General features: G+C 37.2%; 1 protein-coding gene across 1 annotated transcript in view; it reads left to right on the top strand.

The window, feature by feature from the left end:
• Positions 1-16,376, top strand: part of znf292a (zinc finger protein 292a) — a 55,659-nt gene extending 39,283 nt beyond the window's left edge. The window contains exons 7-8 of the mRNA XM_089120075.1: positions 10,047-10,185; positions 10,267-16,376. Coding sequence (XP_088976201.1) covers positions 10,047-10,185; positions 10,267-16,239 — 6,112 coding nt within the window. The 3' untranslated portion in view covers positions 16,240-16,376. The remainder of the gene's footprint in view (positions 1-10,046; positions 10,186-10,266) is intronic.
• Positions 16,377-17,475: the final 1,099 nt, after the last annotated feature.

Genomic DNA, 17,475 nt, shown 5'->3' with positions numbered 1-17,475 from the left:
CAACAGCGTCAAGATTTGATTGATTCATAATCAACACAATTTGAAGTTACAGTCGGGAAGTGTACTGTTAGTCAGATAAACTTGATATAACAGTAACTTACACACGTCATAAGAAATCCGAACCAGACACAGGACTAAAGATACATGATAAATACACATCACAACACCTGAGTTCAGCTGGCAAACTAGCTCTTGTGGCAAGCTCGGCAATAAAACATAACGAAAAAAACAACAAGACTAAGAGAAACGACTGTTTTTAGGAAGTCTGCTTAAAGCTCTGGTAATCGAAAGCTATTATAGACATATGTGAGAATTATTGATCTGGTCTTATTATCAACAACGGATGAATGAACAGCACCGTAAAAAATGACATACTACAAGCCAGTGCAGCAACATACAATATAGAAACAAGTATACAAATACAAACAAGTTTATAAATAAGAGATTTACTTACAAGTCCATCAACAAGATCGCCAGGTCAGCATCGCAGTTACAATCCAGTGCAGCTTTTAAGCTCGCGCCAACGAGTGAAAGCCCGACCGAGTGGACTCTTGTCCGGTTTCTAGCACGGTCCTATTCTCTTTCCCTTTTTCGAAAGTAGCTTCATACAGTATGATGTTGTTGATGCGTGTGACGTCGTTGCCGTAAACCATTTCGTGATTCTCACGCGCTGTGTCAGGGGCGCCACTCTCAAACTTGCATGGCTGGTTTTTCCGGCGGCGTCCCCCCCAAGCTTTCCTACCAGGATGATTCGCCCTACTATGACTTTGTTAACCACCAAAACGACTTTGAAGCTGTTATATTAAGGTACAGATCTTGCATAGAGTGCCTTTAAATGCATTTTGGTGTATATTTGGAGTGTTTATAAGTACAGAAAAGATTAAATTATTCTCTTCAGGTGCTTCGTTTATATCTTTATATTCTGTTTTGGTCATATTTTTCAACCTGTTCAGATTTTTCTGTTCTCTATGACGTTTTTTTCAACAATTCCGTCACAGAGTTTGCAGCGGAACTGACAAATAAGGCTACATCGACTACCGGTCCAACACTTCGAGCAATCCGCCATTATTATTTCTCGCTCCGATTTTGTAGTCCAAGCTCAATGATGCAGAAGTTACGAGAGGGCAAATCAAAATGTACGGTTGTTGGATGTTGGATGAAGTGGACCTGAAGCACTTCAAGGATTCCAACTTCAACAACCTCCGCCAGTATAAAGAAGGGTTTGCCGATTGACTTCTAAATGAGGGGTAAATTCCCTATCATTTAGCTGCTGTGTTTTCTGATGCTTTTCTAAGTTATCATTATTATCAATACAGATTTTTAGTGGTAAGATTAGACCGTAGTCATTTATCTTGTCAGTGTGCTTGTTTTTACAAGAGAAATAGTCGACTTTCACTAATAACACAACATAGTTAACTTACATACCACTGCATCCATATGAAGACGTTGTTCTGCAGATCTGATGTCGTCTTTTTCAACATGTAAGACTTGATGGACAAGTCTTCCGTTGTTGACATTTTAACGTGTGAATAAAAATGATTGTCCCTGTTAAACAAACAAAGTTCTGCTCACTCAGCACGACGTTTGTGGTTTGACTTGTCGTGACTGTTTTCCAAAATGGCTCCTGTCTGTTTACACGAAGTGAACTGTCTTTATAAAGTATCTTCTTATTAAACGGTCTGTATACTTACAAAGTTCTCAATGCTTTGTTTTGCATGTATGGACCTTCATTATGTTACTGTGTTAGTGTGGGGCTATTTTGAGCCTTGTTAGTGGTATAAACTAGCGATTTCTTTTTACTTAGTCAATGCCCCCATTACTAGCGTTATATGCTAAATAGTTTTTAGAGATAAAACTCTTTACATTCGATTATCATGAAAATAAATCTCAGAGAACAGTTGACTAGGTACCGATGTTTTATCAGACCACAGGTTCATTTTGCGCCGGAGTTCTCCTTTAAAGGTCCCCTGACATAAAATGTTCTTTTTCTGAGGGTTTTTAACATTAATATGAGTTCCCCTAGACTGTATTTGGTCTCCTCGTGTCTAGAATTTTCAATTAGTGTAAACCGAGCTTTGGCTATTTTTCTCTTCTCTGCATCCGTCTGCATCTCAGACACGCTGATCTGGAATCTCCCCCTAAATACGTCATATAGTGGAAAGGTTACTCCCCTTTCTCTGCTTTGCCCGCCCAGAGACGTACAAACACGCGTAGGCGCGTTTTTTTTTTTTTTTTGGAAATGCGCCGACTCAACTCCCAAAGTTTTGTATGGCTTGGAGACCGGTAAGTTAATCTTTCTCTCAAAATTGTTCGATACTGTTAATTAATCAGTAAGTCAAGCCAGACTATTGTCAACTTCACATCGTTTCTTTGAGTAGGATGAAAATAATCTTATTTAAAGAAAGTGTTTAGCAGGATTTATTGATATTCGGTAAGCACGCGCTGCTTTGTTTAATGTTACGTTATCTGCAGCCGGCAGCGTCGGTTTTCCTTTTTGAATGACGAATATAGACTAATATATCTGCAGAAATAGACAGTTGGCTCATTAAATGCAGGCGCAGAATGCACATTCTAACTGTCACTAGGCAGTTCTCTCGGTGAGTTCAAGTGCAGCTTTTTACCTCGACGAGAGCGGACGAGTTTCGGGCTTTAGAGAGAACATAAACTGGGTTACACTGCACAACGAAGCTCTTGCTGTACATCATCGTGTCTGCATTGGTGAAAGCAGAGAGTGCAGAAACTGCATGATTATTCAATAAGATCTTCATTCATCTGCTGCTCAATACTCATCACAGCAATATTTTATGTGATGAGAATCTAAATACTTCAAAAACTTCTCACGATTCAGTAATCTTGATATCTGTAATAGTAAAAACGTATAATAGCTGTAGTAAAACGTATTCAAGAGAGTTTCACATGTAATATGTAGCTATTTCATATGCAAGCATGTCAGCCAATCACAGCAGTGGGCGGTTACATTGAATCCCACAGCAGGCACGCCCCTTCTAACAGACCGTTCTAAGCAGAGGCTAAAATCAGGCTAGGAAAAATGCCTTTTATTTCTAAATTATGACTATTTTTGATCTAAAAAAACATACTAACATTATAAGGGCAACCCAGGAAACATTATAGAATAATAAACAAAACCCATTCAGGGGACCTTTAAGGGGCCTTGTGAAGGCACATCTTAACTGGTAAAAGTTGGGACCTTTCAATAAAAGGTCCAAAATATTAGGAATACTTTAAGCTTTGTTGCTATGGGTCATGAGGAAGCAACTGAGTAGGCTTGCTTGTAATATACCCACCCAACGTATCTGTACTAGGCACACTTTTTGACATGACGTGCCACACCTGTTTGAGGCTGAGTAAATGTAATAAACTTAGGGCCAGATTTACGAACAGCTGGCGCCAGCAACAACCCTCTTTTGGCATTAAAAAACTACTGTGAGGATTTACTTATTTTAAGACACGCAGTAGAAAATTAGCACTGAAAGGCGGGGACACAGTTATTTTTGTGGCTGACCGCAAAATATGCATTTGTAGAAGTTTCCTTTTCAGATGCAAAATTTATGGGAGGAGAATATTTAAATGAATCACGCAAGGTGATTTGCTAAGGTTTGCGCTCGGCAAGTTATTGGTATTTGTGCCATTATTTACCGCCCCAAAAAAGCACGTCTTAACCCTCTGGGGGCGCTGGTATCACCGGCGATACCGGCTCACTTTTTTCTTATAAGTGCAAAAGAGACTCAAATTACTCTGCTGCTTTTGTTTATCTTTTCTTACATATAAGTGTTATACATCATTCGATCCTGTTAAGTGTCTATTTTTTTGTGTATACTCACAATAAAAAGAAAGTGTTGTGCTTTTTGTCAAATAAAGAAAAATAAACATGATGCGCGTTTTGCCTTCTCAGTCTTTTTCCTTTCACCTTGTTATAGCGTATGACGTGTTAATGTGACCAAGCCCGCTGAGAGCGTGCGCCGTGCGCTATTCAAACGCTACTGTTGAGGCAAGCCATGAAAACGGCCACATCAGCAGTTTAATAAAAATCTTGTACTTGCTTGCTACTCTCGTCTTGTTGCGGAATAATAGTTAATCCTAGCAAAATAAAGTGAATATGTAATATGCACCATATAAAACATTTTATATATTTATTAAAATGCTCATCTCTAGAGTTACTTTTCTAGTACTTTTCTAGTTTCAAAGGTTACCTCAGAAGTGGAGGTTACTAATTGATTTTGAGGAGCACGGATTCAGCTGATGTAGTAATTTATTTAATCGCTTTATTGAATAGTGTCTGTAAAATGCACAAAGACTATTTAAATATGAAATGTGTGTCTGTGTGTGAATGAATGAATGGCACAGAAGCGTGCACACTGTGCTGTTCATTTACTCTCGCTCCTACATTATTTTACATGAACGCATCCAAACTATATTGCTATAGCCTACTGAGATTTAATCTAACCGCAATATAGAATAATATCTGTAAAACCAAAAAGACTGTTTAAATATGAATCGGGTGTCTGGATGTGTGAATGAACGAACGCAGATGCACACTGTTACAAACAAAATATAAAAGATAAGATTCCGTTGGCTAGCTTTGGATAGATTATAAAGTTTTTACTATAAAAATAGACATCAAATAAGCTTTTGTTAGACAGTTTCTGCTCATATGTTAAATATATAGTATGTTTTGTCAAAAATAAACTAATCAACTCTTATCCAATGCAAACTGTATCAAAATAATGAATCCTTAACTTTGAAATATGTATGATAAAATGTACTGGCCCACTTTAAAAAGTAATACTTGATATGGAAAAATAATTTTCTTTTCAAGATGTTTCCAACTCTAACTATATTTATATATATTATATATATCAGAGTTTCTGCTAGAAAAAAATGGTGCCGGTCAAAGTTACCAGCAGAGCTTTCGTTTTACGGACATTTTGACAATATGCTGGTCAAATATCGCCTCTTAATTAGTAGGGATGCGTGGTATACCGGTACTGCAAAAATACCGGTATATAATATATTTCAAACAGTACAATATATATATATATATATTTTTATTGAACAGTCAAACATACATACAAACCAGCATAGTGCAGTAGTGAGCCATCTTGTAATTCCAGAAGTGACATAGAGTGATTTAAGTGTTTGATCTAAGTGTGTATGTGAGTGGGTGTGAGTGTGGGTATGTGTTTGTGTGTGTATGCGTAAACAAAGTAACCATTTATTATTTATTGCCATTGTCATTACCATCACCACCCCCCACTCCCCACTACCACCACATTGCCAATATTGTATTAGTCGATTTTTATCCTTTCTCCTATGTACCAATTGCCATTGTCAACCCTGTATAAAATAAAAGATGATATAATAAGATAATATATGATAACCTTCCCCCACATCTCTTCAGTCCCTATCTTCTCCTAATTTTTTTTTTTTTTTTTTTTGTTATGTGCAATGTCTAAAGTGCATTAAAAGAGGGAGTACAGTGCGAGAGTACTGTACTCTCTCACGGTACAATATCATAATTTTGTTAGATTCGGTATTTGATGCGCTGCTGTTTCGAAGTTCTCCACCAGGCACTACCGAAACTGTGGTCACGCAAAACTGCAAACGGTGACAATGGAGGAACACGATGGATCAAACTAAGTTCGTTCAAATTTCTATACTATGGATCAAACTAAGTTCATTAGAATTTCTACACACCCGAAATTAATAAATAGAGAGAGCAGTATGAGTGAAATAATGCATTACTTTGCCTACTAAAGTAATGAGAATAGTACAGAAACAGACCTCAATGCACAACTCTGCAAACATTGCTTTCAATAAAGTTTTGCCATGGGAGGCAACACATCAAATCTGCCGAAGCACTTGTCAGTTGCTCATTCTGACTTGTTCAAAGAGTTCAGAGATTAGTATTATTAGGCCATTTTAATCAGACAATTTGAAATATATTTCAAATTACCGGACAGACAATAATTACCGGACAACGGAAACCCTTATATATATATATATATATATATATATATATATATACAGTATACAGTATACATATACGTATATATATATATATATATATATATATCACACACAGTTAGATAGATAGATAGATAGATAGATAGATAGATAGATAGATAGATAGATAGATAGATAGATAGATAGATAGATAGATAGATAGATAGATAGATAGATAGATAGATAGATAGATAGATAGATAGATAGATAGATAGATAGATAGATAGATAGATAGATAGATAGATAGATAGATAGATAGATTGATAGATAGATAGATAGATAGATAGATAGATAGATAGATAGATAGATAGATAGATAGATAGATAGATAGATAGATAGATAGATAGATAGATAGATAGATAGATAGATAGATAGATAGATAGATAGATAGATTGGCCCTCATTTATCAAAAGTCCGTATACCAAATTTCCAGCGTACACCTGGCGTACACCCAAAACCACGGTGACTTTGAGATTTATCAATATTGACGTTGGCATATGGCACGCTCAAATCCTATGCCAGCTCAGGAGGTGGTGTACACACGTTTTGAGTTAGTGTGGAAATGTGCAGAAAAATAATTCCTAACACAACAAAACACACTGACAAACTAAAAGATATAATATATATTGACCCACTGTAAAAAACAACAACAACATAGTAATTATAAGCAGTCCAACATGGACTTTAATGTTTAATTTGTGTGACTTTACCGAAGCATTTGATTTGTAAGCATATGTATTCCTTCAGTTGCGAGCCTGTGCACTTTACCTGATGTTTCAGGGTTAACACTGGGTTCGGTAATGAAAGGCTTTCAATGACCAAAAAATAATTCAGCCTGACAAAATAATAAAAAATACATTCCTCTTCTTTTAAATAATAATAATAATAATCATACAAATAATAATAATGACATTCTTCTTCTAAATAACAATAATAATAATCATAATAATAAGAATATTACAAATTGTCATGCAATTATTAATGTGAATGAATGGTACTCCACATCACATCATCATCACTATTGTACACCCCAATACATGTGACGTGATTCTAAATCTAAATGCTAATTTAAAAGACGTGCTGTAAAATAATGCATTGTGATAGGTCATTTCGGCTAGACATCAGAGAAGTTTCTCTTCTTTACCATCTTCTGTGTGTCCTTGGTGTAAAATGAGGGCGTGGGGGGAGCGGAGACTTGAATATTTAGGGGCGTGTTATTCTAATGACGATTTTTTTCAGCCGCGGGATTTATCAAGGGCAGGTATTTCATACAACTGGATTTCAAAGGTACGCACAGATCAAATCAAGTGGTGAGAGGAGTGTAAGCATAATCTTACGCTAACATATACGCCTGTTTCTTCGCAAGAATGATAAATGAGGGCCATTGTCCTTGCATTATTTCTTGTGTGACACACCTGAATGAAATGCTCATTATTACGTGGGTCTTTATCTTCTCAGGTGAGAAACACCTAATTATACATGAGGGGGTTGGGCCGTTCACACCCATTCGCATATTGCCTTTCCAAAAAAACAAAAAAAAATGTTTTTTTACAATTTAAAACAATTCACAGTTTTATGTGAATGATTTGGCAAGATGATTTTCAGATAATTTTGAAGCAAAAACTATAGGCAACAACATCCATTAGTCAAAAGCCTTGTGGACATATTTAGTATGTGTTTTGTGGCCTTATTTCAGAAACTTTATTTATTTATTTATTTTTTTGTGCTAAATAGAGTGTAATTTCACCTGTGCCATTAATATGTTTATAAGCAACTCAAAAAAGCACAAATTGCATTGGTTATTATGGAAACGATCCGACTGTGTCTGTGCTCTTTAATTTGCGTGTTGTCAGTAGATCACGCGGAGACCTTTCCACTCCCATCAGCGCTAATGTGCCCTGTTTAGTAAATCTGGGCCCTAGTCTTTCTGAACGGGTACATGATGATACTGCATGTTATTAAAATGCCCATTGTAGCACAATGCATTGCAGTGCAGTCCCTGTTCACTTTGATGTGTTTATGATCTGTTTGATCTTCAAGTTTTAAATGCCATGTATTTTGGCTTGCACTTCTATAAAACCTTAAAACCTTTGCTATAGGTTGCTGAAAAGAGATTGACTGATCTGAGAGGACTGCCGTCAGTGTTTTGATGGTGCCTATGAATAGCAGACTAATAGTCACTGAACAATAAACTGGGTTAAGAGAATGTATCTTTTTTTACCATGAAAAATCTTACATACTTCAGCTTTAATTTTCAATCACTGTGCACTAGGGCTGCAAAATAATATAAAAAATAATTGTGTTTGTGATGGCTTTACTATATATATTTATAAAGTAAATATATATACTGTATATATATACTTTAATTGTGAGGCTTTACTATATATATATATATATATATATATATATATATATATATGTGTGTGTGTGTGTGTGTTGTATACTCTAGTGCGTGCATAATTATTAGGCAAGTCAATATTCTGATCATATATTTTTTTCAATAATTGAATGAAACAGTGATTAACGCCCCTCCAATGGCGCATTTGGACTGTGTCAGCATCTATTTCATGTGCACAACATGGATAAGCTACAACAGGTAAATTTGTTGGCTGTGTGTATACTAGCTAGGTAGACAATATTGACAAAAGTTTGATTTTAGTTGATCTTGAATCGATAAATGAATTGATGAATTACAAAAATAATAATATTAAAAAAATACAGATTTATACTGTTTTCATTTACTGCGTGAACAAAACTTTCAGCTTTCTATTTGATCACAAAATTCAAAAAAATAATGTTGTTTTGAAACTCTTTAATGTCAGAAGACTGTCGAGCAGCAGCACGGAGCGCAATGAACGATCACCTCTTCATCTTTACTACTGGTTATAGCACAAAATAAACATGAATGGACATAAGAAGGTTTGTTGAAAAAAAAAACAGTTACAACTTACTGAAATGTATCATTTCTCATGCAGTCGCTCAATCAGTTTCAATTGTGAAAAGACGTCAGTAAAAAAGCTTGGAAACAAAGTCACCTAACATTACATTTACCATATGGAAGCAATTCAGTGTCCATAGCTCATTAGTGAACTAGAAAAGTAACTCTAGAGAGGAGCATTTTAATAAATATATTAAATGTGTTGTATATGGTGCATATTACATATTCACTTTATTTAACCTGTTAGCTGTCTAAAGTGTAACTCAAATGTTTGTATACAACAGTTTTTGATCATTAAATTAGATTAATTAATTGATTATTAAATAAGCTTTATATTCATTTTCAATTTTCAAATAATTGAAAACTAATTTTGGTTTTGATGTTTCAGTAAAAAAATCAGAAAAAAAATCAGTGTAATTGTATGTAATTGTGACTTTCTCATAAAGATAAAAACACCATATATTCATATGTACGAAAGTCTATGGCATATAAATTGGGCCAAATGATTATATAACTGACACTGAAAAGTCAACAATTATGAAAAAGCCATGAGAATGATGCAAGACTACAGAAATTTCACAATTAAGGCGTGTCCATCGGACAATGAAATGCTTATTGGGTCAGCAGGGTAGCTAAAAATGATTGAAATATAAAGACACATTAACTGTAAATTGCTGTAAGAATGAAGTGTAAAAACACCAGAAACCCTTTACTCACCAGTGACACCATTTTCCAGGACTGCAACCTTCCTGATATACCTATCGACTTGCATAATAATTATGCACGCACATGCAACATCACCTGACACAAGTATTCACTGGCACGGAAGAAAACCATTGATCATCATTGTTTTGTTCAGTGCAGGCTTTTTAACTGGCTGGATGACTATGTAAACTCACTGACTGGACAAATGTCCCTGTTATAGTCAAGACAGACATAGACATAAAAATGATGAAACCGTTTTCAAACTAAATAATTGTGAACATATATATATATTCTAACATACGGTGTATTTTAAAGATACTTGTTAACCGTTAAATATGTTTTAGTGCTTGATTTATGGATCAAATTGTATATCTTACAGGGAGCTGACACTGTTTTGGAGTAAACTTCTAATACGGCTCGAATCAAAACAGGCCTTTTTGGAGCAATGCAGACTGTTAGCATGCCTCGCTGTGAGTGTGTACCATATTCTGCTCCTCATCAAAGTCATTCAGGCTGAGGTAAGGAAAGGTTTTGTTTTATATCATTGTTTTACAAAAACCAAGACAATGGCACTGACAATGACATTTTTGTTTGCTCAGGATGAGAAAAATGGACTCTCAGTGTGCATCGAAATGTGTATTCAAGCACTAAAAATGGGAGTTCATGATAATGAGGGCTGTAATATCACTATCTGCAAAACAATCTCTTGTTTGCTGCCTTTGGATTTGGAAGTAAAACAGGCTTGTCAACTCACTGAGTTCCTGACAAATCCGTCTTTGGACTCTTACTATGCTGTTGAGACTCTTTTTAATGAGCCTGACCAAAAGCTTGAGCAGGAGGATCCACCAATTTTGAACTCACTACGCTGTGACCTGTTGTTGGCCTTAAAGACGAAGTGGCCTTTTGATCCTGAGTTCTGGGACTGGAAAACTCTAAAACGTCAATGCCTTGCTTTGATGGGTCAGGAGGCAACAGCTATATTGTCTACTGACAAATGTACTGACAGTGAAGACAATGAAGTCCATAACCATGATGAAAAATATTTTCAAGATCTACATTTTACCAATAGTCCTACCTACGAACTCAGTGAAGTTGAAGCAGAAAGAAAGAAGAAAAGGGAAATGAAGAAGATGAGAGAGATGGGATTTGTTTCTGCTCGATTCCGCAATTGGCAAGCTTATATGCAGTATTGTGTTTTGTGTGATAAAGAGTTCCTCGGACACAGGATTGTGAAGCATGCATTGAAGCATGTTCAAGATGGGATTTTCCGTTGCCCAATATGTGCTAAAACATTTGAAACTAGGGTAGTTCTAGAGCCTCATGTGGCATCTCATGTGAAACAGTCATGTAAGGAACGCCTTGCTGCTATGGGTGTAAGCAAGAAACGTACCAGTATTGACACCAAGTTGACAGCAGCTAGCAGTGCCGTGAAAAAAGAAGAGCACGACAGCAAAACTGCTGTTGAAGTTAGCAAAGGGACAGTTTGCAATAATAAAAGTGTATATGCTTCAAACTGTAGTCCCAGCGCAAAAGTCAAAAGTAAAATTAAAGTGTCATCCCCCAAACAGGGCAACCCTATCCGTGATGTTAACAACACTGAATGTTGTTCATGCCCTGTTACCAGTTGTCAAAAAATTTTCAAGTACTTCAGGAATTTGGTTGCACATGTTAAGGCCCACAAAAATGAGCAGGAAGCAATACATTTCCTAGAAATACAGAGCCAGAAGGCTTTTTGCCAGTATTGTCACCGTCAGTTTGTTAATTTGACCCATCTTAATGATCACTTACAGTTGCATTGTGGTGAGAAGCCGTATTTTTGCATTCAGCTTGGATGTCATTTCAGCTTTTCCTCTCATGCTGAGCTTCAGATACACAGAAAAGTACATGCTGAATTTCAGGCACAGTGTGCATATCCAAACTGTGAGAGAATATTCAACGAGACATACTTGCTGTATGATCATGAGGCACAGCACTACATAACGTTTTCCTGCAAAAGCCAAAACTGTGACAAGGTGTTCTACACTCTGTCTGAGCTAGATCTGCATCAGAAAGGACATGCAAAGAAGAAAGGCCACTCTGCTGTTGATGGGGGCTCGCCTTCTCAACTTGAAGTACTAACTCCGACTTTTCCTGCCTTAGAGCTGCCTCCAAGCCAAATGAACGAGGTTTCTCAAGAGTTTACCCCAGTAGAAAGGAAACACACAGTTGAAAGCATTATAGACAATGTTCAAGACTCCACAGAACAGCCTGAGCATCTTGTGCCATGCACAGCTCAGTTGACAGTCAGCAAAAATTATTCCCTAACAACTAATGCTGTTCAGCCTGATGAATCTAAGACACCTCATTGTTTTGAAAGTACAAAGCAATTGCATCTTGAATCTTGCTTTGTAAAGCTGGAGCCTATTCCCATCAAGTGCAATGATCCAAAATATTTAGATGCTCTAAAGAATGCTGACAGTGAAACTCAAACACTCTTGAAAGATAAGAAATTGTTTTCTTTCACATTGCGTCAGCTTAAGTTGTCCACATTGAAGTCGTCTCTCTCCGTGAAAAAAGCCAACAAAGAAGAAGGTCTGACTCATGTGTGTCCATTCGAAACCTGCACACGAAAATACAGCACCTCAAAAAGTTTGTCGAGACATGTCAAAAATGTTCATTCTGAAGCTTTTGAGGAATGGAAGTTATCTAAGAAGTACAAAAGGATTGCAGAAATTGCTGCAAAAAAGTCAGCTGAGAGCACAACCACTAGTTCTCAGATAGCAAAATGGACAAGCCGTTCCAGACAAACTGAACATACTACATTCCTGGACTCAGTGCTTGAAAGTACTTCCTCTATTTTCTCCAATCACGATAGTATGCAGTCCATAAGTGCCAAGTTTTGCTCTCAGCTTGAAAACCCTCAAAGTGCAGCATTACCAAACCAGACAGATCTGATGCAATTTCCAATAACTCAGACATGGGCAGCACCTCCAATGGAGAATTTGGATTCAGGTTTTTCTGTACTTCCCTACAGCTCTACGATTTTGTCTGACAACCAGCACACAAACCCATCATACCATTCTGACACAGTCTTAGATTATGTGTCGCCCTCATCTTATGATGACATCAACCCCCTTTCTGTGAATGCCAATACACCCTCAAGTGTGATGAACGAAGCCTCAAAATATGTGTCAAGCTCTCTAAGAGTACTACATGCCTTTAACAGTGAGCAGACTTGTGATTTGTCACAGGTTGAGTCAAGCGTTAATCCTGGATTCAGTCAGATTGGACAAAACCATCCCGGTGATATTTCCATCTGCCCTTTGTCTGGGCAGAATTGCAGCCTATATTTTTCAACTTTGCCTTCAGAGGCAGGTCCTATTTCAGTGCAGCCATTGGAAAATTCAATCAAAGAAATCAGCACTGATAGTACTGATGCATTACTCTCATCAGATGTCAAAACTGTGTCGAATCTTTTAACCCCTCATTTTAAGGAATCATCGGACGATTTCTTTAGTGTTGCCCCCCTGACTGGTGAGAAAAGTCCAAAAGATTTTTGTGATCATGAATTGACACAGGAAGGAACAGAAGGAATCCCTTCAGATGATCAAAATGTTTCAGGTTCTGGTGAAACTAGGAAATCCAAAAAAGTTAAATCATCTAAGAGAGCAAAATGGCCTGCCATAATACAGGATGGGAAAGTCATTTGTTGCAGGTGCTACAGAGAGTTTTCAAGCACAAAGTCACTTGGAGGTCATTTATCAAAACGTTCCCAGTGCAAACCTGTAGATGAAATTGATCTTACTGCTGACTTACCAGTATCATTTCTGGATTTTCTGAATGATCCTGATATTTCAATGGCACAAATACCTCTCCCCATGAATGACATAATTGAGCAGACTCACAAATCCTGCATCTATGCACCATCAGAATCAAATACCTTTAACAGTAACACTTTAACAAACATGCATGGTGGCACAGATAGCATCCAGAACACTAATTTGTCTTCTCAAGACCCCTCTGAAATGACTACAAATTACAGTTTATTCCATCCACCTGTATCAAACACTGGCTTGGAAATCAAACATGAAGCTGAAATCATCTCTGCAAATACTGGTGAAGATGGCAAAATCATAGAAATTGAAAGGGCATTACAGCGTCTTGATTTAGTTGATATACTCAGTCGGGACAAATGTGAGATCAAATCTGAGAGCACTAACCTGCATGATCAAAGCTCTAAAGATGTCACGAAAAATGATCAGTGTCACACAATTGAAGATCCTGTACAAAACGAGCAGAAATGTGTTTTAAAGCCCTTTAGATGTGAAGAAGGGTGTGTTTATGGAGCAATGACAAAAGAAGCTTTATTTAAACACCTTAGCCGTGTACATGATTACAGTGAGGACAGGATAAATCAAATAAAGAAAAACCCTGACAAATTTGCACCATACAACTGTCATTTATGTTCAAAGGGATTTACCAGAACCACAGGCCTTAAAATCCACTACAAAAATGTCCACCATTTTTCAAAAGAAGAAATGTCTCACTTGAAAATCGGTCTTGGTTATAGAAAGATCAGAAAATCTACATCAAAGTCAAAAAAAGTCATCACTGACCAGGGAAAGGACTCCCTATCAGAGCAAATTCAACCCCAAATCAATCCAAATCTGACTGTTACATCTTCTGATTCAAATGTTGTAGGAAAAGCCAACATTGTTACCAAAAGAAAAAAGAAACGCCCCACACAAAAGTCCCTTACAGTTTCCAATACTGAGACTTGCAGAACTGTGGAAGCATCAAAGGAAAACGTAAATCTTGAAGGGCTTTCAGCTACATGTGTAAAACCCCTGAAAGACCCGTCTCTGACTGAAGAGAATCATGTCAGTGAATTAAACAAACCAGGTATATTTGTGATGCAAGAGCTGAGTGATGGAAGACATCTCTTTGACACAACAGATGCTCCAGACAAAAGAACAGAAAATACAACTTCTGAATCTAACAGACAAATTGAAATGAATTCAGATGTGATGGTTGATATTCAAGAGAAAACTACAATGCCAATAGACACCATTGATTCTGGTGATTCAAGTATGTTCCGGCCATATCGATGTGTGCATGAAGGATGTGTGGCTGCCTTTTCAATCCAACACAATCTTATCCTCCATTATAGGGCTATGCATCAGTCAGAACGTGATGAAAAGAACAGTGCTAAAGAAACTGATGAAGTTGTCCAAGTGCAGGAATACAGATGCCAAGTCAAACAATGTTCAAAAGTAGTGTCGAAAGTTACCAGTTTGTTGAAACACTATCTTTTGCTTCACAGATGCACATTAGAAAAGGCAAGTGCATTGTTATCCGGTATTGAGGTAGGCACTTTTCAGTGTGACCAGTCAAAATGTTCTGCTCACTTTACGTGTCATTTGAAATACATTGATCATATCAAAAATGATCACAAAGCAATAAAGGTTTCAGCAGATGGGGATTTTGAAAGTGTGGACCTCACATTCAGGTGTCAATTTGAAGGTTGTGATAGGGTCTATACAACCAAGTCAAACCTTCTTCGACATCTTATGAAGAAACATGATGCTACTTTTGAAACTATGAAACAGAAACAAAAAAGTGGAATTGGGAATGATGTTCAAGCAAAAAAGTTAAGTGCAAGTTCTAACAATGGAAAAGAGAACATTGCAAATAACAATACAAAAATGAAAAAGAAGAATTCAAAAAAGAGAGAGGACAAGGCCAAAAACCTTTTGATGACCTTAGAAAAGCCTGCTCTTAAATCCATCGATGATGTATCTGCCATGTGCAATCAAAGACTTCCTCTACAATACCCATGTATGATTGAGAGTTGTGATTCAATAATGAGTGATGAGCAGAGTATATTGAAACATTACACCACTCATGGCCTCACGGAACAGTACATTGAGGATCAAAGAAGCCAGTTCATATTTTGCATGAAAAGCAGTGCGATGCCCAGAGCAGATAGTACCTCAAAGAATATTGAGGTGGAGCAAACGGTTTTTGATGAAGATCACACAGAAAATGGGAACGTCAGTCCTCAAGATGTAGGCCCAGATCCTGTAGCTGAGGTTCTATGTAATGAAAGTTTCACTGCCACAACCATACCTGTGGTCAAACGGAAAAGAGGTCGTCCACGAAAGTCAGAATGTAGAAACAAAATGTGTGTAGAAAGAAAGAAAAGTCTTCGTAACTGCCCCGGGGAGCATGTTAAATGTATGCTGAAAGTCTCAGGATCCATATTGAACCCATCTAGCTGTCAAGGGAACCAAGTAGAGAAAGACGTTGCACTAAAACTATATAAGCCTTCAGAGTTTGAGACATCTGTCCTAAAGTTCAGTGAAGACACTCTATCCAATCCATCAAAACGACAGAGAACACTTCAACCAATCATTCAAGAGAGAGATCAAGTCCAATGTCTTGTTAATTTCAGAAATCCACTAAAGATTGAGAATGTGAAGAATGTTAAAATTGTTATGTATGAGAACCTATCCAGTTGTTCTGAACTTTTGCTGAAGCAACTTCAAGATATGCAGCCCATGGTCATCCTGGATAAGGGGCTGCACAGTTGATGGTTAGATTAGAGACAAAATCAAGGCCTTGCTCTCAGGACCACATACTGTGTCACATGCTGCTGGCAGGTACATCTGGTTACACTCCCTTGCATTTATAGTAGTTCCAACACCTTGTTTGTTAATGGATTTTGATTAGTGCTTTAGAAGAAAAACAACTTTTGTACAATATTTAACATTTTGATGTACCATTATGTTTGTGTTAAAAAAAACATTTTGTATTCCTGAAATTCTCGGATGAATATTAGATGAAAACATTTTAAAAAATGTACAATTTTGTGTAGGATGAAAAAAAGTTATGATATATCCCTGTGGGATTTGTATTCTTTGTTTTTGTTTTTTGTTGTTGTTGTTGTTGTTTTTTAAAGTATTTATTTTTAACTTAACAGTAGTGTCAATGTACTTGTCTTCCACCTAACATTCAATTTAAGTAAACTGAATGCTCAGTGTAAATTGTGGCATCCACATGACTGCTTGGGGTCGGATTGTGGTGTTTGCAATTCTGAGGTTTTCTCCAGAAATCAAGAATGAGGTGAAATGTTTCAGTATGAACATTCAATATAGCACAGAATTGAAGGACAGAGTACAAATAAAGGATGGAAAAAATAAAAATGTTAAAAGAATCTACAAGTGGAAAGTGTTTGTGTGTGTGTGTGTTGTGTTGTGTTATAATAAAAATGTATGCACACTACGCATGGCGCATGGGCATGTTGTGAAAAACAATGCATACAAATCAAACAAATCACGCTTACTAGTGAATGCTTCACCCAGGACTCTGCTCGCGCATAAAAGTGATCACAAAACGTCATATATTAAAACAGCCCGTCACCGCTGTGAGCAAGCCGCCGTATTCAAGCACCTAGGGCGCACGTCACGCCCACACCTCAGGTTCAGTTTCTAGGGCCCACGTAGTGTGGGCGATCAGAACCCGGAGGACATTCGGCCCCTTGCTGTACATGTATAAAACAGGGCAGGGGTTTCAGAATGGGTGCTAAATACAATAAGGCAGGGCTATTCGCTACAGTTTGTTCGCTGTCGCCCGCGCTTTCGAGCACGGACACATCTACTCCGCGCAGAAATAGCAAAGCTGCTGTACAGAGTCTATAGAACTGGTACCGCCTTGAGCAATCAGGCATTTAGAGCCATTATTTTCTCGTGCCCAAGAAGGACAGAGCCCTTAGGCCTATCTTAGATCTGAGACATTTGAACAAAGTGCTTATGAAAAGACTTTTTAAA

Source organism: Pimephales promelas, chromosome 15, assembly GCF_988280905.1.
Source record: "Pimephales promelas chromosome 15, fPimPro1.hap1.1, whole genome shotgun sequence".
Taxonomy (NCBI): Eukaryota; Metazoa; Chordata; class Actinopteri; order Cypriniformes; family Leuciscidae; genus Pimephales; species Pimephales promelas.
The sequence above is the reverse complement of the archived record's forward strand: the minus strand, read 5'-3'. Positions and strand labels throughout refer to the sequence as shown.